Source organism: Rhincodon typus, chromosome 1, assembly GCF_021869965.1.
Source record: "Rhincodon typus isolate 14 chromosome 1, sRhiTyp1.1, whole genome shotgun sequence".
Taxonomy (NCBI): Eukaryota; Metazoa; Chordata; class Chondrichthyes; order Orectolobiformes; family Rhincodontidae; genus Rhincodon; species Rhincodon typus.
This window is the reverse complement of record NC_063332.1, coordinates 41,112,295-41,137,832: the sequence shown is the minus strand read 5'-3', so window position 1 is coordinate 41,137,832 and position 25,538 is coordinate 41,112,295. Positions and strand designations below refer to the sequence as shown.

At 41.7% G+C, this 25,538-nt stretch overlaps 2 protein-coding genes and 1 long non-coding RNA gene across 5 annotated transcripts in view; 1 reads left to right on the top strand and 2 right to left on the bottom strand.

Annotated features, from left to right (window-relative positions):
- Positions 1-1,815, top strand: part of dnai1.2 (dynein, axonemal, intermediate chain 1, paralog 2) — a 223,974-nt gene extending 222,159 nt beyond the window's left edge. The window contains exon 20 of the mRNA XM_048599020.1: positions 1,134-1,815. Coding sequence (XP_048454977.1) covers positions 1,134-1,235 — 102 coding nt within the window. The 3' untranslated portion in view covers positions 1,236-1,815. The remainder of the gene's footprint in view (positions 1-1,133) is intronic.
- fam219aa (family with sequence similarity 219 member Aa) overlaps positions 1-25,538 on the bottom strand; it is a 417,719-nt gene that overhangs the window by 287,168 nt on the left and 105,013 nt on the right. The gene's annotated exons all lie outside the window — the stretch shown is intronic.
- LOC125483564 lies at positions 10,644-22,325 on the bottom strand. The gene is made up of 4 exons (XR_007262515.1): positions 22,226-22,325; positions 21,536-21,698; positions 12,597-12,634; positions 10,644-10,747 (listed from the first exon to the last, which is right to left on the bottom strand). It is a non-coding gene; the product is annotated as an uncharacterized LOC125483564 (long non-coding RNA).

Here is a 25,538-nt window from a genome sequence, read left to right as displayed (position 1 = left end):
CACCTCCATTCAAGGCACCAAACAAACCTTCCATATTAGACAGAGGTTCACCTGCACATCTGTCAACGTGGTCTATTGCATCCGCTGCTCCCAATGTGGCCTCTTATATATCAGTGAGACCAAGCATCGACTCTGGAGACCGCTTTGTAGAGCTTCTGCGCTCTGTTTGCGATAAACAACAACACCTTCCGGTCGCGAACCATTTCAACTCCCCTTCCCACTCCTTGGGTGACATGTCCACCTGGACCTCCTCCAGTGTCACAATGATGCCACCCGCCAACTGGAGGAGGAGCACCTCATATTCCACCCAGGGAGCCTACAGCCCAATGGCCTAAATGTGGATTTTACCAGTTTCAAAATCACCCACCCCAACCTCATCCCATGACCAACCCTCCCTCTCATCTCCACCTCCTTGGCCTGACACAACCTGTCCATCATCTTCTCTGCCACCTATCCTACCTCACTGACCAATCCCCACCACTCCGTCCCTGCACTCACCTATCACCATCCCACCTACCTTCCCCAGATGCACCCCTCCTCTCTCTATTTACTTCCCTTCCCCATTCCCATTCTGAAGAAGGGTCCTGACCAAAAACGTCAGCTTTCCTGCTCCTCCGATGCTGCATGGCCTGTTGTGTTCCTCCAGCTTCACACTGTGTTATCTCTGAGTCCAGCATCTGCAGTTCTTACTATTTGTGCTGATTATTAATCTGTTTTGCTCAGCAGACTTTTCTCTCCTCAAACTAACTTGGTTTTCAAACTGGCACTGAAAATGAAATAGCAAGGTGTTAATTTACATACCATTGTTTTCCCTTTTCTGTTAAAAACAATCTCAGCTGATGAAAAATAATAGGCAACCTTTGAACTCTGGCACAGGTGAAGAAGCTAATATTGGCTGCCTACTATTACAACCTACTCAATTTTCCTTAATTGTTGAAAGGAGTATCATGGATGGATAATCTGATCTTGCCAATTTTGCCACTTGTACAGAAATTGAAAGCTGCTAAAAATGTGACATCTCACCATGTAATTTATTGTATAATCCAACCGAAAAAAACTTGTAAATGTTTCTCCAACAATGCAATGAAGGATATTGCTTTTTTGCTCTAAACTATTATCCCTTTCAATTTTAGGCAAAGAAAGGCCAAGAAGTACAAAAAGGGCCTGAAGTGGAAGTCGCTAAAATGGACAAGCTACTGAGTCTGGTTAGAGACCCAGACATGAAGCAGAACTAAGTTTACCCCTTCTGTGAAACTATTTAATCAACATGTCCAAATGTATCAGCACTCACGTGGATCATATAGATGCACATGTATGCCTCTGTCAGCCACATTCAGAAATGAGGTACTAGCTAACTTTTATGGAATCATATTTAAAAACTTATTGTAACATCCTCGTAGAACACAATGGTTTCACATTCAGCATACTCAGCAATATATCACATTTACAACTTTTTTTCTACTGTTTACTGATAGTTTCGATAATCTGTAAAAACAAAGATTTATTAAACTGGTACCTACGTTTCTTCTGGTGCATCTTACAAGTAAAGTATGTTATTTGGTTGTGGATAAAAGTATACTTCATATCTGAAAAATATTTTTCCAACTGTATAAGAATTCTGTTATTAAGCTAATTAAAACATCAGCATGTTAATACTGGTTTACTGAAGAAACTAAAGCTTTTCACTCTGCGTCACAATGTCCTTTAGGATATGCAGCTGTTTTTAACTAAAGATGTTCATGACGCAAAATAGCTAACTGTCACATAATACTGAAAATCCTCCCCAACACCCATATTCTATAGACTATAGTTACAACAGGATTATTTGTATTCTTTTATATAATTTATATATTGGCAAAGATATGTCACTGTAATGTGCTTTCAAATGAACTGTTCGTTTTTCTCTATTTTCCTAACAAAATGTCTACAGTGAACTGTAACAATTGATATATTTATAGTCAGTCATCTCTACTATTTTCCTAGTTTTGTTTCTTTATACTGTATAAACTGTGACATGCCCCATGTCTTCCAGTGCTGAAAAACAGTCAGGAACTTGACATGTTAAGTCTACTTTCTTGTCTTACATGTTGTTTAACTTGCCAAATGTTTACAGCATCTTCTGCTTTTACCTCCATTATTCTAAAATGTACAAGCTGCAAAGTCTGGTTGGAGATGAATCTATTGATTTGATCTACAGTAAACCCACCTCCTGCAAAAGCAGCAATCCTGACAGAGACGTGGCTTCTATTTTAATAAATGCTTTGTACTGATATATTTTAAAAATAGAAAACAGTTTACAAGGACATATATATTTAGGAATGTAGATTTATTTTCTTTTTCCCTCACCAAGGCTAGGTATTGAAGATGAAACACACACCAGTTTTCAGCACATACAGTGGGATTTGTTACACCACATTCATGGTGGCTTTGGTTTCACTGGCATCATAGGCATCAATTTAATGACTTCAAGGATATCTCTACTAGGTCATCTGCCACTTTCAGTATTTGTTATTTAATATAGCATTAAACAGATGATACATCTTTCCAAATATGAGTTGGGAATTTTTTAATTGCACAAAAATGGGAGGAAAATATCTTAAAACATTTCTTCAATCATTTGGGTTTTCTTGATAATAAACATGAGTGGCACATCTGTGTCCCTATCAGTAAACGTTGTTATAGGGCAGTAGATGGGAGATTTAAATTGAAAATACCTTGAAGGTATTTGCATTGATTGAACAATGCATTTAGCTGTCTGGCATTATACTCTATAAAGAGAATGATAAGCTCCAAATCCCATTGCAATCTATTCTCTACACTATCCTTTCCCTATGCTGATTCAATCCCTGGCCAAGATTGAAAGCCTGCTCCAAATCTGGAAAATGTCTTAGCTCTGAAAAAATTGCTGTGTTTAGAGGACGAACTGAATGGTATTTAAATAAATTTATTATGGTAAATCCCAGCTGATATATTTTTTATTTATTTATGAGATGTGAACATCATTAGCTAGATCAGGATTTATTGCCCATCTCTAATTACTTATAGGGCAGTTAAAAGTCGTTCACATTGCTTGGGTCTGGAGTCATGCGTCAGCCAGACCAGGTAAAGAAAGCTATTTCCTTCCCTAAAAGACTGAATCAGATGGGTAATTCTAATTCTAACTTTATTTACAAAGGTCAGTAGTTGGTTACATGGCTGGATTTAGGTTAGCTTCTTATTCGAGACTTCTACTGAATTCACACTTTATCACCTGCCGTGGTGGGATTCAAGCACACATCTCCAGAATATTAGCTTGGGTTTATGAATTAGTAGTCCAGCGACATTGGCACTACACCACCACCTCCTCCAATGTCATACTAATTATTCCAAGTACATGATCACAGGCAAAGCTCCTTATACTCAGTTCAAGTAATAAACCTCCACTGGCTCCGGTAGAATTGTTCTATCTCTGCCTGCCGTCCTTTGTTGCCTATCACAGTAAAATGAGCAATTTGTATCACAAAGGCAATTTGCTGCTGGAGACCTCATACACTTATAACCATCATGGGATAAGGCTTTAATGCTGAAATAGAAGCAAAAAAATGCTGGAAGTCCTCATCAGAAATTATTGAACTGAAATGATAAACTCACTTGTGGCACATCTGTCACAAACGAAGACGTTTGTAGATGTTGGAGGTAAGTTACCTCAGTTCCAGAATATCCCTGCAGGAGAACATCAGATTTACAGGTTCCTCAGCCGTAATGTGGAGGTGCTGGTGTTGGACTGGGCTGGCAAGGTCAAAAAACACACCTGAAGAAGGAGTGAGACTCTGAAAGCTTGTTTTCAAATAAACCTGTGGGAATATAACCTGGTGTCGTGTGATTTTTGACCTTCCTCGGCCATTATAACAGGACACTTGAATAAGTTCAAGGTAATCATGCAGAGCCAAAATAGTTTTGTGAAAGGGAAATCATGTTTAATTAAATTATTGGAGCTCTTCAAAAAATAACTTGTGCTAAAGATAAAGGGGAACCAGTGAATGTATAATATTTAGATTTCCAGAAGGTGCTATATCAAAGTATTAAGATAAATAAAAGGTCATGGTGTAGGGAGTAATATATTCAAAGGATAGAAGATAAAAGTGGATCTTTATCAGGCTGGCAGGATGTAAAGAGTCATCGGACCTCAACTTTTACAATTCATATAAAAGATTGGAAGAAGGGATTAAGGTATGGTAGAGAAATTTACTGAGTTGTGAAGAGTATATAAGGTGCCTACAAAGCAATGCAGCTAGGTTAAGTGAGTAGGAAAAGATCTGGCAAAGAATGTGGAAAAATGTAAAGTTATCCATTTTGGTAGAAAGTATTCTGGGTGTCCTAATGCATGAATCACAGAAGGTTAATATGCAGGTGGACCAAATATCAGGAAAAATGATTGAATGTTAGGGTTTGTGTGAGGTACATTGAATGCAAGAGTGGGGAGGTTATGCCTCAGTTAAATAGGGCATTGGTGAGACTGCATCTGGCATACTGTGGACAGTAGCAGTCACTGTAATTACAGAAGAATATTAATGCATTGAAAGCAGTTCAGAGGTTTACTGAACCAATGCCTGGAATAAGCGAATAGCCTTATGAGGAGTTTATAACAGTCTTATCTGGAGTTTATAACAGTCAGAGATGACGTAATTGGAACATGTCAGTTTCTAAGTGGACTTGCTGGATGGATGTTGAAAGGATGTTTCCTCTTGTGGGAGTATCTAGAACTACGGGTAATTCTTTAAACATACAAGGTTTTCATTTAAAATAGATGGGAAACGTTTTTTTCTCTCAGACGGTTGAGAGTCTTTGGAATTCTGCTGTGGATGCAAAATATTTAAATATTTTCCAAGCAAAGGTAGATAGATATTTAATATTTAATTATCAAGGGGAACCACGCTTCGAGGAATTCCCATGCTTGTCTCTGCTTTGCTTGTCCCAGAATCTTGGTGTTCTCCCAATCGAATTAGATGAGAAGTGTGGTACTCCACGAAGAAAGCCATCAACAGACACATAGAGCTAGACCCCATATGCGCTCCACTGCGAAGAAAAACAAGAAGTGAGGTAACCCAGCTCAACGGGCTCCAGAGTTTAAGTAACAGGTGGGAAAACACAACAGCACTTCATCGGAGGCTGCACTGAAGATGTTACCCAGCAGGGTAACAAAACAGCTGTGAAACAACGAATCAGCTCGGCAAGCCAACCAACCACAACATCCACAACCCGAGCTACAAATCTACTCTGAAACCTTAAAGATGGAGTTGAGGTTAAAATCAACCAAGATCTTATTGAGTTGTGGAGCAGGTTGAAGGGCTGAGTGGCATACTCTTGTTCCTTGTTTGTATTTTTGTATTGTCTGTGACCCAACCATGTACAGCTGCTTCATTAATGGTTTTACTGCTGTCATAAGGTAAAAAGTGAGGATGTTCAGTGATGATTGCACAACGTTCTGCACCATTCATAATTCCTTAGATACTGACACAGTCCATATCCAAGTGCAGTTAAGTATCCAAGTTTAGTTGGCAAGTAACATTTATGCACACATGTCAGGCAATGACCATTTCCATTAAGAGGGAATTTAATTATTGTCCCTTGTCTTGTGAGGTATTACCATCACTGAATCTCCTACCATCAATATTTTGGGAGTTGACATTGACCAGAAACTCAACTAGACTAGCCAAGTAAGTATTGTCACTACAAGAGAAGGTCAGTGGCTAAGAATAATGGAGTAGCTCACCCCTCACATCCAGAAAGCCAGTCTGCTGTCTATAAGGCACAATTCAGGAGTGTAATGGAATACTCACCATTTGCCTGGATGAGTACAGATCCAACAACACTCAAGAAGCTTGACACCATGCAGGACAAAATGGCCCATTTGATTCACATCACATCCACATACATTTACTCTTTCTACCAACAGCACTCAATAGTAGCACGATGAAGCATCTACAAGATGCAATACCAAAATTCACCAAGGGTCTTCAGACAGCACCTTCCAGACCAACAGTCACTACCCTCGAGAAGTACAAGGGCGAATACATCAGAATACCACCATGGAGTGTGTTCTGGGTCCCAGCGAGGGATCCAGCAATTGCAGGCTGTCGTTCCAGGACCTGGTTGTGACACCAGACTTTACAGAATCAGAGATGGCAACAGCAGGAGAAGGAGACTGGAGGCAGTATCGTCAGCAGCAGCAAGCACCCAGCTCCTCCCAAGACTCCAGGCTGTGGCTTGGCTTGGGTTTCTGCAGGGAGATAAGACTTAAAATAAGACTTTAATGTCTGGATGTTTCTCATTCCTTTTGGCTTTGTTTCCTTTATTCCTGCTTTTATTTATTCTGGCTTTGTAATCAATTGGAGAATGGTGACTTTGTACACTTTTCACTGCTCTCCTGTATTTCTATACTTGAGTACACGTGACAATAAAATCTAATTGTTGTAGGGTTAAATACTTCCAGACTCAGATTAGAATATGGAATAAAAGGTTAGTTTTGTTAAGTTAATCAAAGTGGAGAAGCATAACATGTTTATCAGTTTGTTATTACCTGAAGTCAAGTTGTACTGATTGTATTAAGTGACTTGAAGTAACCGAGGCACAGCATATTTTCTGTGAAACAAAGCAACTTAACAACCCATGTCTGCCATTATATTATGTGCCTTCTCAGTTCAACTTCAAAAAGATTGAAGATTTACACTTAAGGGAATGTGCTACAGATATCTAGTTTTCTTTTAAAAGAAAACTAAAGAACTGCAGATACTGTAAATCAGAAATAAAAATAGAAATTGCTGGAAAAAACTCAGCAAGTCTAGCAGCATCTGTGGAGAGAAACCAAAGTTACTGTTTAGGGTCCAGTGTAAGTTGCTCTGAATCACAAATTCGGATTAGGATCAGGGCATTCCGTCTGCATCAAATTCTATATTAATGCTCAGCCTAAAGCTTCGGTAAGCATAAACACGATACGGTATGTTGAATAAACTGCAAATCTTTCCCCGGTCATTATAAACTGATGCTAAATTCTGCTACAAACTAAGGGCTTCAAAACTGCAACTCTATCATTAACAGATTTTTTTTTCAAATAAAGAGTAAACTGGGCACATTATAAAGATAAATTTTCACTGAACAACTAACGGGGGATAAAGCCTCAAACCGTATTTGCTTCATACGATTTCCCTTGATCTTCTGTTTATTTATCTGCTATAGGCTAGGGCAAAACAAGGTTTCGTTATTAATTCTGAAAAAGTCATATCGCACTCGAAACGTTAACTCTGTTTTTATCTCCACAGATGCTGCTAGTCATTCTGCGTTTTCTTTGTTATCCGATGCTAAAATTCAATTACTCCAAGTTGGCGACCCCTACCAAACAGATTTGAGCACCATAATCTTTCATTCCCACTGTGTCCGCCATATCGCTACACCACCTGAAACACAGCATTTGATCCAAACTATTCATCGGCGTGACTTTACTACCAAATACTATTTCCGTTCTTGACGAAGGGCGTTGTAGTGACGAACATCAAAATCTCCTCACTGTTCATTTTACTATCAATGAATGCGCCGCGCCTCCTTACACCTTTTCAGGTTTATATATATTTTAAAAAAACGTTTAAAAAAAGACAAAATAAATTTCCACAATAACCTTGCCATACTGTGATATAGATGCATATAATTTAGAAATACTAAAAAAGTCCAAGTAAATATTTGAACAGTGCAAGTTGGCAAATGCTGATAAAATCCCATCGAGAGTGTCAGACTTTTTTTAATTAAACTAGGTTACACAAAGCTGAGGGGAGCCGCGCCTGACGGTGGGGAAGAAGACTTCAGTCTCTCTGGTTATGGAAGCACGTTCCGGCTTTCTCGCTGGACACATAGCTTTGGGGTAAGCCTGCATTGTGCTACACTGAAAAGCGGATAACAGCGAGTAAGACATGTTCAATTCAACCCAAATCTAACGGCGTTTCAGACCGATCTTTTACTGTTTGCTTATTGCGACTTTTTTTTAAAAAGTACAACAGATTTTACGCCCCGTCTCTGCCGATCTGACACTGACCGGGATCCAAGTCCTGGGTATTCCATCCTTTCAACACTATACTTTGTCAGACTTCCAAAGTGTTTTTTTTTCTGAGTTCTTTTTTTAAAGTGATCCACTATTTCGCGGATATTCCTCACTCCTCAATGTTTCTTTGCTTTTTGTGGCTCACGTGCTTCAGATTTTGAAGAAGAAATCTTCCAGGTGACATTCTCGTGTGTCAGCCTTTCCGTTAAACTCGCTGTACGTGTGTCTATGTTTCTTTTGCTCGCCCGCCTTTAAGAGACGCTCGTATCTCAGCGTCAGGGATTCAGTAAGTATTTCTCTTCACTTTTCATTTGCCCCAAGTCAGCGATCGGGGTCTTCTCCTCCGCTGTGGAAGGCTGCCTGCAAGCCTTGTACAAGATAGCCAATAGGACTAACACCAGCAGCGCCAAGATGCAGTTGAACACAATGGCGATGATCGCCCCTGTCGATAGAGGAGAACTCATGGCAGAGCTGCGCGCAATTCCAGAAGTGCAAGGAAACCGAAAAAAGGATCGAGAGAAGGCGGGGTGGGGTCAATTAGCCCGGGGTGCGCAGACTTCGTGGTGCCCGCCTCTGGGTCAGAAACCTATCGGATTCTGAGCGACCCATCCAACATTCAAGTTGCGATGGAGCGCCTCCACAGGAAAGCTCTCCCGGAATGAGAGAGATCCTTCACCGATCCTCCTGACGATCCGGACCCTGCTTAAAGTCACCGGGCACAGTGATCTCGGAGATGATTTCCTCCAACGCGACCCCCGGGAAGATATTTGATCAAAGCAGAGTTAGTGTCCGGGAATTCATTTACTCACACCCGACAACGGACTTGTTCCGCCCTGCACCCAATCTCCGCACGGAACTGTTGCAGAGATCCCGGCGTGGGGAAGGCGCAAAAGTGCGATCCTCACCCCTCCGTACGCGGGGCAAGCGCACCCTTCTCTGGTCGCTCCTTTCCTCCGGACCTCCGCACTCCGGTCCCCCGGGATTACACTTCCGACTTGCCCGAGTTGGCAGTTGCATTAGGATTTCCCAGCTGTCCCGGGTGATGATGAAGACATGGGCCGGTTGGAGCGCTCTGTGTCCAGGTTGTTATGGAACACTCACTTTTCCTTCTCGCTGCCTTTCCCTTCGCATCCACTGGCGGCTGCTAGCTCTGAACTGGGCTGAGGATGGGAACCTGTCAGTGTCTCAGGGAGGGTGCGCCCCGCCTCCATCTCCCTCTTCCATTGGCTGGTGCGCGAGGGGGTACGGAACATACGGACACCTTCCCCATTGCCCATTGGTCAGTGCAGAGATGCGCCGCCGATTTCCTCCTCTTCAATTGGTTGATGCGGGGACGCTCCGCCTCTTTGCCCCAAACCTATTGGCCAATACTGCGGGGCTTCCCGCCTCTTTTCCCCACTGTAATTGGGTGGTGTAGGGGCGCCCCGCCCCCATTGTTGCCCAGCCGGGTGACATTCTGTTTTGGAATGTTGCTTTTGTTTTGGAACGTTGGCCCTGCAGTGCTCAGTGCGGATTGGTTGGGAGCGTTGCCAACAGGATTGCACTGACTGGGGTTCCACTGGAGGGAGCACCATGGTTTCTGAAAGTGGAACTCTGGAGAGAGCAGCTTCGGAAACTGTCTGCACAGCAACAATATCAACACATTACATCTGTGGCAAGAAAGCAGTTAATGTTCGAGTCCAGTGACTTCATCAGAAACCAGTCACTGGACTTGAAACATTAGCTCTGTTTCCTTCCCCCACACGCTGAGTTTCTGCAGCAATTTCTGCTTTGTTTCAGCTGTCCAGCATCCACAGTTCTGTGTTTTAGTCGATTACATCAATATCGACAGTTTACATTGCGCAAAAGCTGTGCACCTGTCAACGGGTAGAAGCTGCAAATCGGGAATTATTCTGTTGTTGTAAAAGCAGAATATCGCGGATGCCAAATTTTCTTTTATTCCTTCGTGGGATGAGGGCGTCGCTGCGTAGGCAGCATTTGTTGCCCATCCCTAACTGACCAGAAGGCAGCTAGAAGTCAACCACTTTGCTTTGGTTCTGGAGTCACATGTAGACCAGACTAGGTAAGTATAGCAGTTTCCTTCCCTACAAAATATTAGCGAACCAGGGGTTTTCTTCCCAACAATCAATTCATGGTCCTCGTTAGATTCTTAATTCCAGACATTTATTGAATTCAAATTCCACCATCTGTCTTGGTGGGATTCGAACCCAGGTCCCCAGAAATTATGTGGGTTTTTTTTGGATTTAGAAGTCCCTTGATAAGCGCACTATGCTATCACCTCCCCTAATCTGAATTGAACACAGAGAATGCTGAGAAACATAGCAGATCTGGCAGAGCGAGACAAAGTTAATGGTTTGGAACTGGTTATTCTGCTGTTACAATGCTTCCACGTTCCCTGAAGCCCACACCATATTGTTGTTTAACCAATTGAACTTTAATTCAATTTAATTGTGAAGGAATTGTAACAGAACCCTTCTGTCACTGGACTCCAAATGTTAACTGTATTTTTCTCTCCATAAATACTGACACACCTGCTGAGTTCCTCCAGCATTTTCTGTTTTTGTTTCATATTTCCATCATCCACAGTTCTTTGTTTTATTTAAGGAAGAAACCGAGAGTTTACTCATTAGACCAACTTGCGTCATGGTAGTATGATTGCAAATGTCTTGGTTGGAAGATCTGAAACAGATAAATTCCTTCAAATTCCATACTGTGATTAGCAAGACTGTTTGATAATCCCCATACTATTTAGAATCAATTGACACTACCTATTCACCTCCTGAAAGAACAACTGCCCTCTGGTGTAAGTATTAAATACTGCCTAATCGGAAAACTGAATAACCACATTTGGCTCTGCATTCAGACTAAACAGACCATCATAGACCCACACAATCTACAATTTCCACCCTAAAAGCAATTAGGAATGGACAACAAATGCTGAAACTAACCAGTAACATCCACATCCTACAAAAAAGAATCAAAAAATGACCAAGATGGTGAATCAGTACTGCTTGAGCGCACCAGAGAATTTCAATAGCAATACCTTTGCTAAATTGGCAGTCTGGAAATCAGTGGGACGACTGTAAAAGAAATGTCAAAATCATTCTTGAAGCCAGGTCCTCAACATTCAGGCAAAACTCCTGCCAAGGTAACTTCGATGGATTGGACGCTGTGTCCAGATGGTTGAAAATCATTTCTTCTCACAGGTCCTATTCTCTCAACTATAAAATAGTCAACATTCCAAATCTTCCACTTTGAAGTCTCCTGCAGTAGCATTGACTTTAATGACTGGCAGGAGCTTCCCACCAGTTGCTAGAAACCTTTAACACCTTAATGATGAGGCAGAGAAGAAAATGAACAGAAGTAAACTCTTCCTCAGATCCCATAGCCTCACAGGTGCCCTACTTTTTTTTATATGTTCATGACTATTGCCAGCATTTGTTTCCCATGTCAAAGTGCCCTTGAGAAGGTGATAGAAGGGAAATGGATTGGATACATGCATGGTGCTGTTAAGAAGGAAACTGCCCAAAAAGCATGTTGAAAATTGACCTCCTCAGTCACATAAAGATCCATAACAGAAACCTGTGATCTGGCAGATTCAGCATTCTTGAATCAAAGGGCATTTGATGAAGGCAACAACGACTGGTTTTAGATTAGTGACTTAGTACCTATACTGTCTGCCTAGAATCCTTGTAAAGCATCGGACAGACAAAAACATTCCTGTCCATTAATTCCAAGGGATTAGTTCTTACCAGTTCTTACCTCTTACCTCCTTCAGTGCAAATCTGACACATTAATAAATAAAGGACGATGAGGTAAAACTGAAGCAATGCTGCTCCCTGATGCTTGTAAGAATGAGAATAATGAGGAAGACTATGAGAACCTATGGAGTGTCCTCATTCTGCCTTGCCTTCCTTAAGCCACCACTCCATACAATTTGTTTCCTTACTCTCAGGCATGAACTGAGCATCTTAATAGGCTGAGATTTGTAGTCTCAGCATGTGATGGCAAATGATTCACACTGTACAAGGGAAATAGAGGAAGTAAGAGTGACACAGCACATGCTGTACTGTTTATGGAGGCTGAGGAGAAATTGGCATAGCTTCAGAGTAAATGAGGCGAGAGTTAACTGATCATGAAAGGCAAGATAACTAAGGTACATCTTACATTTGTGCAAGCTCTGTGAGCAGTCTTTGGATTGGGGAAACTGACAAATATGACTCTCAAATGTAACAATCTCCTTTGCAGCGTCATAATGGAAGTATTAGTTTATCCTAGGAATCAGTGGAGCAATGAGATCAGCATCAGATCCACAACTGGAAGCATAGGCTGTAATAGGGGACAGTTTGGAGTGCAGCTTACAGACTCTGGTAACCACTATGCCTCAGCATTATTAGGGTATCTTAACTGTCATAAAACCAGACATTCCATTGTTCATTAAAATCACAAATATCAAACAAATAATGTGATGGCAATGGCCAAATTCTACATTGTTAATACACTGTTATCTCTGAACATTTGGATTTACCAGAGATCTGCTTCTTTCCGCCAGCATGCCAATGAAACCTGGAAGGGAAAACATTAGAATTTATGACTAAAGATGCAATAATGGAATATTTAAAACAGAATTGTAAAATTAGGCAGGATCAATGTGTATTTATGAAGGGCAGCACAATTGCTCAGTAGTTAGCACTGCTGCCTCACAGCTCCAGGGACCCGGGTTTGATTCCACCCTCTGGCAACTGTCTGTGTGGAGTTTGCACATTCTCCCCATGTCTGCATGGGTTTCGTCCAGGTGCTCCGGTTTCCTCCCACAGTCCAAAGATGTGCAGGTTAGGTGGATTGGCCATGCTAAATTGCCCATAATGTCCAGAGATGTGTACATTAGGTGAATTAGCCATGGGAATTATAGGGTTAGGATTGGATCTGGGTTGGATGCTCATTGGAGGTTTGGTGTGAACTCAATGGGCTGAATGGCTTGCTTCCATGCTGTAAGGATTCTATGAAAGCAAAATCATGTTTGACAAGTCTTCTGGAGATTTTTGAAGACACTACTTGTTGCATAGACAAAGGAGAATCAATAGATGTTGTGTGTTTGGATTTTTAAAAGGCTTTTGATGAGGAAGGTTTGTAAATAAAATTAAGGGGCCTGAGATGGGGGTGATATATTGGTATGGACTGAGAATTGGTTAACAGACACAAAGCAGTGGAAATAAATGGATCATTCTCAGGGATGGTAGGCTGTTACCAGTGAGATACTGCAAAAGTCAGAGCTAGGTTGATAACTGTTCACAAACTTGATGAGCTATTTGGATGTGGGGTCAAAATTGCATTATTTCCAAATTGGCTGGTGACATCAGGTAGGAACTTAACGTGAGTTGTTTTCATAACATAAGTGTAGCTGCAAGATAAAAACCTTAAACTTTCATCCACAAATCATGAACAAAACGATGACTCACTTTTTTTGCAGAAACAAATCATTGTACCCTAACACAATCTGCAATAGCTGTCCATCTCGAGAAATTAAATCATTCAATTGAGTGAAACATAACCAGTGAGAATATATAGCTCAGTTGTCATTAGCTTCGAGTTAATGTCATTTCTGAATTTTGCATAGAGCTGGACTTTAAGATCTGATAACACCTGTTGAATTGATGGAGGGAGGGTTTGGCATTACTTGGATAGGCTAATTGAATGGATTAGAATGTGGCACATGGCCTATAACGTGAATAAGTATGAAGTTATTCACTTTGGTAGAAAAAGCAGAAAGGCTAAAATGGTGAGAAATTGAGAACTGCAAGTGTTTAAAGGGATCTGGATATCTTTGTCCATGAATCATTGAACCCAGCACACAGGTGCAGCAAACAATTTGGAATGCAGATGTTTGTATCCATTTCAAGGGGATTTGAGTATAGACATAAAGATATCTAGCTGCAGTTGTATAGAAGCTTGCTGAAACTACAGCTGGAATATTGCGTGGAGTTTAGGTTCCTTTAATAAATGCAATGAGAGTTGAACACATGTAAGGCAATGATCATGAATTGGGAATTCTTTATTCCACTGCTATTGGGTCATTAGATGTAGAAAGGGAAAATTAAGGCTAAGAAAGAGACAATTTATCATATGTACATGGAACAAAGCCTATGGTTTACATTGGACTCAAGAATCCTTTGTCTACCTGGTCTTCTTTCCCATCAGCCTTCCTTCCACATTTTGGTCCCCAGCAAGAGTCTAACTGACTACTCTAGTTAACCCCTTCATTGCCACCCCCTGCCGGTCTTGGTGAATTGCTCAGTGCCCTCCAGCACCAACTGCTGGAAGACCTGTTACACACTAAAAGATACACTTGCAATACACAATATTCAGTAGAGGTTCACCACATGATGGTGGGATTATTTTGTGAGGAGAGATTGAGCAAATTCGGTCTACACTCTCAAGAGCTTTGAAGAATAAGAAGCGATCTCACTGAAGCTTATAAAATTCTTCTGGAGTATAACAGGGTAAATACAGATGGGATGTTTCTCCAGGCTGGTGAGACTAGAAGGTGTAATGTTAGGATAAGTGAGCAGAAAATTTGACAGATTTTTTTTCTGGAGAAGATAAGAAAAGAGGGAGACCTGATAAATTTGATAGGATGCTCTCAGGGAAACTGTTTCCAAATGAAGGACTAGAATCCCTTACTGTTTATGTAGCTGGCTGAGGTTTCTGCAGATGACCTCAGTTCAAAAGGATATCATTGTTTGTATCGTGGACTTTGAGGAAGCATACCACTGCATAAAAATATATGGCCCTATCTGTCTTCTGCTTATTCCAAATTTTCCATTGCACCCATTTTGTGCCACTGAAAAATGCTTTATGACTGCTTGCCTGCTTGATTATCTGGAGGAGGTTTCTTTCTATGTACTGTGCATGGCTTATAATTAGTAATTGTGTCAATTGTTTGATATTATGTAAGGTAATTGAAAGTACCATTTTCCGAAGCACTTACTATTCTGACTGTGTGTGATGCTGTGATGAGATCAACAAATGTGATTTTGCATATTTTGTCATCAGTTTAAGGTTGTTGCTTGAAAGATCAGATTTTACAAAGATATATAGCCCAAAGAGAACTGGGAATTGATTGTCTTTTGGGGTTCGTATGTGATACTTTTTTTGACATTACCCCAATATGATCGAGATCACATTTATTTTCCTGATGCATTTGCTAACCTTGTACACCTTCATTTAATGCTAATGCATCATATCAAGTCTAGAAGCACTTGTGGGAAACCTATATCAACAACCATAAACCATGCAGTGAATTTTCCAGGGTAATTTCCAAGTCATATTTCATCTCCTATGCATAGCAAGCTCTGAATTTGAAATCAAATGAGTTCTGTGATGTTGTGATTGCAGCAGTCATTTAAGCGTAGACACAGTTTTGCTGAATTTAATCTGCAAAGCCTGGAAGTACCTCTCCTGCAGTAGTGAGACAGCACTGTCAAAAACACTATTTGATTTGGCGTTTGGAATTGAGTTAGTACTTTGTGAAGTGAACTAAAAGAGGATAGCCCTATGACATACATGAGGCTAACATTCCCCCAACGATCCTACGAGAAGTTTACACTGACAGTGAATACTGAAAGAACATAGAAATATTTGCAGATAGGTTTGGAAGGAAAGGTAATTTGTCAAGAGGAAGCAGAGCCTACAGAGAGATATAGGTAGGTTAGGTGAATAGGCAAAAATATGGCAAGAAAAATAGAAATGCCCCATTTAAATGGAGAGAGATTGCAGAACTCGATGGTGCAGAGGACTCTTGCTGTCCTGGTACATGAATCGTTGATATGCAAGTGCCAACAAGCAATTAGGAAAGCAAAGGTAATATTGGTTTTTATTGCAAGGGGAATGGAATATATAACTATGGAAGTTTTACCACATCTGCACAGGTGTGTCCACATCTTTTTTTTTCTTTATTCATTCACAGGATGAGGGCGTCACTGGCTAGGCAACATTTATTGCCCATTCCTAATTGCCCAGAGGGCAGTTAAGAGTCAACCACATTGATATGGGTCTGGACTCACGTGTCAGCCAGACCAGGTAAGGATGGCAGTTTCCTTCCTTAAAGGACATTAGTGAACCAGATGGGTTTTTCCGACAATTGACTACAGATTCACAGTCATCGTTAGATTCTTAATTCAAGATATTTATTGCATACAAATTACACCATCTGCCATGGCAGGATTCAAATCCAGGTCCTCAGAACATTATCTGGGTCTCTGGATTAACAGTCCAGTGATAATACCACTAGGTTATCGCCTCCTCCTGCAGTGCTACATATAGTTTTGGTTCCCATATTTACAAAAGTATATAAATGCATCATAAATCATTTAAAGAGAAGTTACTTGACTCATTACTGGGATAAAAGTTTTATCATATAAAGAAAGTTTGTACAAGTAAAGCTTATACCCATTTAAGAAAGGGTATTGAATCATAGAACATCCCAAGGGGATTGATCAGGCGAATACCAAGAGGATATTTCTTCGTGAACGGTGAATACAACTAGAGGGCAGAGTTTAAAATCAAGAGGTGTTCCTTTCAAGATGGAGGTATTTCCTGTCTCAGATGGTCTCTTTCCCAGAAAGCAGTGATAGCTAGTTCATTGAATTTATTCAAGACTGAGTTCAATTGATCTTTGACAGCCAAGGGTTATTGGAGTAGAGAAGAAAGTGGTGTTGACAGAGACCACAATCAGATTATCCATAACCTAACTGAATGGCAAAGCAGGCACAAAGGGCCAAGTGGCCTGATCCTGCTCAAATCCTATGCTGTCAGGTAGGAAGTTCGAAGAATGAGAGGACCATTGTGCAGAACTTCTCAAATCTACCTTCTACCCAATGGACTGTCTAAAAGCAAAAGATAACAGAATGATTGCAAGGAAAGCCTCATCACCTGATGGGAACTGCCTGCATCTAACCTCATTCACAGCTTTGTGATTACACTCCTTTAAATAGTAAAGGAATAAAGGATGTGGTGAAGGTGAAGTTGAGGCAAAAGATAAGCCATGATCTCATTGAATGATAGAGCAGTTCCACAGAGTCATACAGCCCACTCCTGCTTCTTCCTCTTATGTCTTCTGATCTTTATTGCTAACCATACGCTAAATTCTTTGAAGAAAACAAGGCTTTTCTGACCATTTAGTGTGTAATTAGCATCTGTTTTTATATTTTAAAAAAAAGCTGTCACACACTGGAAAGCATTTTTGTTTGTAGAAGTGTGTAGGTTTGGGACTGAAGGCTAAAAAACTGAAATTAATGAGGCATTGGGAAGCCAGCTCCAACCTGCCAATTTTCACTTATAACTGTTGTGTTTTAGGCCAAGTAGGAGAGACAAGTTGTAAGTTTCAACATTGTTTTAATTTAAATTGAATTGTTTATTAAGTGTGATTTTAACTTGGAGTTTTTGATTTGGATGCTTTTACAATATCCCTGGATCTTATCAATGGAAGAGGACACAACTGCAACAGTTGATTTGCAAGAAGAAATAAAAGACAAATTCTCCCACCGAATACTGAAAACTGACAGCTGATGTCTGGCTTAATGGTGTGAAATGCTTTTATTCACAGCACTCTTTCGCTGGAGATTAATTAGAACATAAGAACATAAGAACTAGGAGCAGGAGTAGGCTGTCCGGCCCTTCGAGCCTGCTCCGCCATTCAATAAGATCATGGCTGATCTTTTCGTGGACTCAGATCCACTTACCCGCTTTCTCACCGTATCCCTTAATTCCTTTATTATTCAAAAAAAATCTACCTTATCTTTAAAAACGTTTACTGAAGTAGCGTCAACTACTTCACTGGGCAAGGAATTCCATAGATTAACAACTCTCTGGGTGAAGAAGTTCCTTCTCAATTCAGTCCTAAATCTGCTCCCTCTAATCTTGAGGCTATGCCCTCTTGTCCTAGCTTCACCTGCCAGTGGAAACATCCTCTCTACTTCTATCTTATCTATTCCCTTCATAATTTTACATGTTTCTATAAGATCTCCCCTCTATCTTCTGAATTCCAATGAATATAATCCCAATCTACTCAGTCTCTCCTCATAAGCCAACCCCCTCAACTCCGGAATCAATTTCAGCTTATTTTCACAACAGATTGACGTGATTACCCTGGAAGTCATTTTCATTACTCTGGAGGTCAGTTGCACTATTTTAGAGGTATGTTTGTCTAACTGAACAGTCAATAAGTTATGTTACTAGCAGTGTTGATAATGGGGAACCAGTCGATGAGGTATACTTGAATTTTCATAAAGTTTCGCACAGGAGGTTAGAAAAGAAAATTAAAATGCATTGGATTGGTGGTAATGTACTAACATGGGTGGAGAGTTGGTTTACAGGCAGGAAGCTAGCAGGAATAATTGGATCATTCTCAAGTTGGCAGGCTGTGACCAGTGGAAACAGCAAGGAACACTGCTTGATCTCCAGCTGTTCACAATCTATATTAATGATTTGGTTCTGGGGACTAATTGTAATATTTCCAAGTTTTCAAATGATACAAGAGTAGGTGGGAATGTGAACTGTGAGGAGGTGATAAAGAGGCTTTAACAAGACTTAGACAGACTGAGCGTAAAAGCATGCAGATGCAATATGATGTGGATAAGTGTGAGATATTCACGTTGGTAAGATACAAACGTGAAGAGTATTTCTTAAATGGTGAGAGATTGGAAAATGTTGATGTCTGAAAATGTCCTTGTTTATAACTGATTGAAAGTTAGGATGCAGGTCCAGCAAGCAATTTGAAAGCAACAGCACTTTAGCCTTTATTGGAAGAAGATTTGAACAGAGGAGCAAATAAGTTTGCTTCAATTGTCTGGAACACGAGTGAGATCACACCCTGGCATATTGTGTGCAGTTCTGGTCCTAATGCTAAGGAAAGATATACTTTCGAGAGAGAGAGTGTGTACCAAGCTGATTAGTGGGGTGCTGGGACTGTCTTTTGATTGAGGAGTCTGGGTCTGTATTCTCTGAGGCTTAGAAGGATGGACACAATCTCATGGAAACTTATAAAATTATGAAAGCGATAAACAGGAAGGAGAAAGGATTTTTCTCCTTCCTGTGGGGTCTAGAATCAGGGAGCACAGTCTCTGAATAAAAATCTAACAATTTAGGACTGAGCTGAGGAAGAATCTTGTCACTCGGAGCCTGTGAATGGTCGGAGTTCTATACCTCAGAGTGCTGTGGAAGATCAGTCATTCATAAAGTTTAAGGCAGAGACTGATAGATTTCTAGTTACAAACGACATCGAGGATGTGGGATAGTGCAGGAATATGTCATTGATAGCCGTGATCTGGCATGGTGGAGCAGGCTGAAGGAGCAGAATGGCCTGCTCCTATCCTCATGTTTGTTTTCTCTCCACATTGCAGCTTTAATCTCTCAGATCAGTATGGGTGCTGAAACACTGCACTGGCCTTGGCCTCAGATGATTAATAAGATGGCTAGTATCAACACCAGCCCCAACAACAAGAGGAGCAGAACGTCAACAGCAGCTGCCTCGATCGCAAAGACCTTTTGCAGCAGAGGGCAGAAGGAATGAGCAGCTAGCAGAAAACTAAATCCAAATGGGCTCCATCAACTGGATGCATGTATCATTCAAAGCGCTACCAGAACACCAAGGAGTGTTCATGAACTGCAAGAGTTTTCATTCCATACATTTTCAGCTGGTGGGCAACCACAAAAAATGTCATTATGCAGGGATGTGTGATATTCCTGAGTAGTTACCCTGTTACATTCATCATGTACCAGTGCAACCTCCCTTCACACCGGAAAACAGGCTTGTACCTGACTACTCAAAGACAAGAGGTCCTCGAGGAAAAGTAGACTGATGGCATTTGTGGAAAACTGAACAAAATGAGGCCTAGGAACCCCATAAGGAAAGCTAGCTGGCAGTGAGCAGTTGAACAAGCCAGGGAAGATGCTGAGGATTTATCTCAGCTGCTTGGATAAATCTGGAGGTGCCCTTCAATGTACATAAGCTGGGGACGTCTGAATGATCATGATGTGCTGTACTCTACAGATCACTGTACAGCAATGAGCCTGCAGGATCTTCAGGAGGAAGAAGGTGCAGTGCACAGAAGCTTTTCAGAGGAGGAATGTCGAAGAACCAATGTCCGAACAACAGTGCATATTGCTGCTCTGACTAGTGAGTTTCAATCAGGATCCACTGGTGCACCCTCCTGAAAACCACATGGTCAACCCAGTTCTAACCGGTTTGGGAGATAGTGTGTGTGATACTGACTGAGATGGGGCCAATGGGTGAGAGGTGAAAGTACATTGAATATCTGTGTCCCTTTCAATATGATTCACATGATAGTCCTGCACCTCCTACACTGTCTCATACGTCCCTGCTCACAATGAACCAGGGAACACTTTGTGCAGATCTATGAATGACAGACAGTCATTCAAGGTCTAGATCATCATGAATCATGTTTAACACAGCATTCATAGTACACAAGTCATTAGTGAGGGTATGCAAACATGTGTTTGATACTACATGATAGTGACCCCTCTTCCCATGATGAAGGTCTTATCACCGATGCCTGTGGCACTCATACTTGAGACCAGTTCCTCCAATACCTCTGTAAGAAAGAAAGACCTCCACCCTGCAGTCCTGCTCTTAATGACCATTGGCTGTTCAAAAGCAATTTGCAGCCAAAGAAATACTCTTGCAGTAATTTCTTTAACATAGGGAAAGCAACAGCCAATCTGTGCACAACAATGTCCCACAGACAGCAATGTGATAATGACCTGATAATCTAATTTAGTGTTATTAATTAAAGGTTAAATATTGGTTAGAACTCTGGGATTATTTCCCTGCTCTTCTTATAAAAGTGTCATGTGATTTTTACAGCCACCCAGAAAGTAAAATGGGATCAATATAGTGCGGTGCTGGAGGAACACAGCAGGTCGGGCAGCATCAGAGGAGCAGGAAAGTCGATGTTTTGAAATGTCAACTTTCCTGCTTCTCTGATGCTGCCTGACCTGCTGTGTTCCTCCAGCTCCATACTGTATTGACTCTGACTCCAGCATCTGCACTTCTTGCTATCTCCAAGTAAAGTGGGGTCTCGGTTTGATATTGTAACCAAATATTGACACCTCTAACAACGCAGCACTCTCTCAGTACCACTGGAATATCAGCCTTGATTTCTGCACTCAAGTGGGAGTTGAATTCACAATTTTCTGACTCTGCACATCTGCAAGAGCACCCAGTGTAATTGGAAAATGCACCAGGACATTGCTCATCCTATGCAGCTACTCCAGAAGTATATTCTCTTTTGGCAATCCCTGAATCTCAGCATACATTGCCAGCTGAGCAAAGCTTGGAAAAGGAATGCCCTCCAATGAGACTTCTTTGCTGCCATCCTTGACTCTACCATCCACTGTGCTCACTTGTGGCATCAAGTCACCAGATGAAAATCCAATTATCGTACTTACCACTCCCATCAAAGTGTCAGTGTTTGAGCTGAAGTAATGGTCCACATGAGTTTTCGACAGTGCATCTTCACAAATACATCCTCTGAAGAGTTGTCAGTTATCTCTTGGACACTCTCTTGTGGGATCCTTGGTGATTCTCCGAGATTGAGGACATGAACTGGATCTGACAAGATAGGAATGTTTTATATGATGATTATCTGCAGATTGTCCTTCACTGACTACTAGCTTCAAGTCGATATGATGAAAGTGAGTGGTGTGAGCCAAATGGCTGTGTGATGTTTAGGCTTGTTGCCAAGTAGCTGGGAGTCCCCATCCCTTGATCTCAAGCAATCAGATATACACCAAGACTCTGCTGATCGTAAATGCTCCTTCCTCTGTAGATGTTAGTTGTGAGATTGATGAAGAACCAATTCTGGTTTTCAGCCTCTTTCTCATGATCCATATCTTCTTCAAAAAAGGGGAAGAAATGCCCATGAATTGACTGGATGGACAAGTAACATTTGTTGAGGGTTACTATGAGGGAGAGGTGTGATATTGCATTCTTAAAGCACGTGCTAATGTAGATGGACAGACGACAACGTAAAGAAGTAATTTGGAGTGTGGAGAGATGTGATGGAGTTGGTTTGAGAAGGAAAAGTGAGCAGTTTTCATTCTATACTTCAGAATATCCCGAATGTGCCCTGCACTTACCTGATTGGGTTATGAAATTACTTCAGACAGTGAATTCAAAAGTGTGGCATCACATTCCTGCTGCTCTTCACCCGAGTGATCACCACAAAAGGCCTTGTTCTCAGTGACTTCCTTCCTCTTCCTTCAACTGTGAGGGGACAGTGTTTGCCTTCAGGCTCTCACAGCTCCCAGCACTAATTCGGGGATGAAACCCTAAAGTAAGGTACAGAATAAAATTAGAATGTTAGGACTCCATCCACATGATTATTTCTTTGGTTCTGTACCTCCAAAATTCATCTAATATCATCTTTGCAGAGTCCGTTTAAAGTCTGGAGACTAAATCAACTCGTGGGCGTTATTATGTTTGCTTAACTTAATTGGTCATGAAAGTGGAAGTCAAAAGCAAATACAATGATTTGGTCAAAAAGTCACTTACTAATGAACTATACTTACTTCCAAGTTCCTTGTGAGCCATCCTTTGCCAATGTGTGCAAATTAAAATTGCTTCAATTATGGATGAGAATACTTCACACCATGCAAAGGGCTGGCTACAAAATAAAGTGCTACAGTGTGTTTTTAGTGGGGGGGCTACCAGCACTAACGGCAGCCTGTTTTTCTATCTCCCTGTTTCTTTCTTTCCACTGAGCAGAAAATTGTATCACACAAGTTCACATCCAGAATGAACACTTCATATCCCATAGGTCTGCATAATTTATTCTGCATATGCCAAATGTTAAAAAGCTAATTAGGTGAAAGCTAATTATGTGAAGAGGTAAAGTAGATGAGTTTAATGGTCCACTTTAACATTTTCCTGCTAGTTTGAGTTCAGCTGAAGGCAGTGTAGGAGTTAATTGCAGGTGCAGATTTGGAATATTATCTTTGAACTAATTTTCAAAGAAAAGGTTGTGTCAGAAATTAGAACATGATGTTGTCTCCAGCCTCTGTTTCTTTTTCAAAGCTTTTAATGATGTTGGCTCCTCCCAAGTCTATCCTAACTCCATGCTGGAATCTTGGCTGCACCATCCCTCCTCCCAGTCAGAAGTTACATGACACCAGGTTATCGTCCCACAGGTTTATTTGAAATCACAAGCTTTCAGAGCGCTGCTCTTTCGTCAGGTGGAGTGAACAGCGCTACGAAAGCTTGTGATTTCAAATAAACCTGTTGGACTATTTGAGGTGTCAAGTGATTTCTGACCTTGTCCACCCCAGTCCAACACTGGCACCTCCACATCATCACCTCCTCCCAGTGATCAGCTTTCCATCCCCTGCCACCTCAGTACAATGGCCCATATCAACATGAGCAAAGTCACTCTTGTCATGACTATGTAATTGTGACCATGAATAATTCCATGAAAAATCAACCTCTCCATTGATTGGCTCAAAGTGAAGCTGTGGTAGGAATCTCACGGCCAAGTAATTCAGAACCACTTCTCCCATCCACACCCACAGGCTAATGCTCTGGGGAAATAAGTTTGAATCCCAACTTGCCAAATGATGAAATTTGAATTCAATAAAAATCTGGAATAAAAAGCTTGCCTATAATCACATAATTATTCTAAACTCCCACCTGGATTGTTCATGTCCTTGAGGGAAATCTGCCTCCCTTACCTGGTCTAACCTCTGTGTGACTCCAGCCTCACAGCAATGTTGGGGACTACAACTGCTCCCTGGGCAATTACAGGAATAAAATGCTGGGCTAGCTCAGCCAGTGTGGGAGAGGGAGAGGATCGAGTTCAGTTGGAGTGGGAGAGGGAGAGGATCGAGCTCAGTCGGCGCGGGAGAGGGAGAGGATCGAGGCTCAGTCGGAGCGGGAGAGGGAGAGGATCAAGCTCAGTCGGAGAGGGAGAGGGAGAGGATCGAGCTCAGTCGGAGCGGGAGAGGGAGAGGATCGAGCTCAGTCGGAGCGGGAGAGGGAGAGGATCGAGCTCAGTTGGAGCGGGAGAGGAGTGGAGCTCCTGAATTGATATCATGGTTAAAAAATTAAGTTCAGGGAAAAGGATTGTCTGCTTGGGAACTAATGTTAGAGGCAGAGAGAGCAGTACTGGGAGGGGGAGAAGGTGTGAGAAGTCCTTATTTTGTGGTCTGTAGTTTGTAGGAATAGAGAGACAGAGACAGACACAGAGAAAGAAAGACTGAGAGAGAAATTTGAGTTGGTGAATAGTGGATAAGGTTGAGATATTTGTTCCTAGTTTATTGTCTGTCGTTGATAAGATTCACAATAACAGGAGAACTCAGTCTCGTGAAATGCTTCTCCTGCAATATGTGGGAAATCAGGGATATTTCCAGTGTCCACGATGACTATGTATGCAGGAAGTGTGTTCAGATGCAGCTCCTGGTTTGCCACATGGAGCACTTGGGGATATGGATGGGTCCATTATGGAGCATCCACGAGGCTGAGAATGTTGTGGAATGCATGTTTACTGAACTGGTCACACCACCAGTGAGGGCTACACAAACAGAGAAGGGTTGAGTCACCACAAGGAAGAGTAGTAAGGATGGGCAAGCAGTGCAGTAGTCTCCTGTGGCTGTTCTCCTCTCAGACAGAGGTACCATGTTGGGTACTGTTGGGGGAGGGGTAATGGCCTCTCTGAGGAGTGCAGCAACAGCCGGGTTTGTGGCACCATGGCTTACTCTGCTGCACAGCAGGGGAGGAAATACCTGGAAGAGTTTTAGTGATGAGGACTCGACTGGAAGGGAAACTGTGGCTGCAAACAAGATTTTTGAATGGTAAATTACCTCTCTGGTGCCAGAGTCAGCAATGTCTCAGAGCAGCTGCAGGGCATTCTGAAGAGGGAGAACAATCAGCAGTCGTGCTATATGTTGGTACCAACGACACTGGTATAAAAAGAAATGAGGCCCTGCAGCATGAATTTCAAGAGTTAGGTAGCGAATTAAAGAGGAAGATGGCAAAGGTTGTAATATCCAGATTACTTCCAGTGCCACATACTGCTGAGTATCAGAATAGGATGATAGGTCAGATGAGGCGAAAGGATGTTTAGGAGAGAGCTTTAGATTTTTAGATCATTGTGATTGCTTCTGGGGGACATGGGACCTGAACAAGCTGGAAGGGTTGCAGCTGAACCAGATTGGGTCCAATACCCTTGCTGGGATGTTTGCTCGTGCTGTTGGGGAGGTTTTAAACTGATCTGGCAGGGGGAGAGACCACAGAGGAGAGACAAAGTCCAAGACAACAAGGTGCAGGGCTGGATGAACACAGCAGGCCAAGCAGCATCATAGGAGCAGAAAGGCTGACGTTTCGGGCCTAGACCCTTCATCAGAAAAGGGGGAGGGGAAGGGGGTTCTGAAATAAATAGGGAGAGAGTGGGAGGCGGAT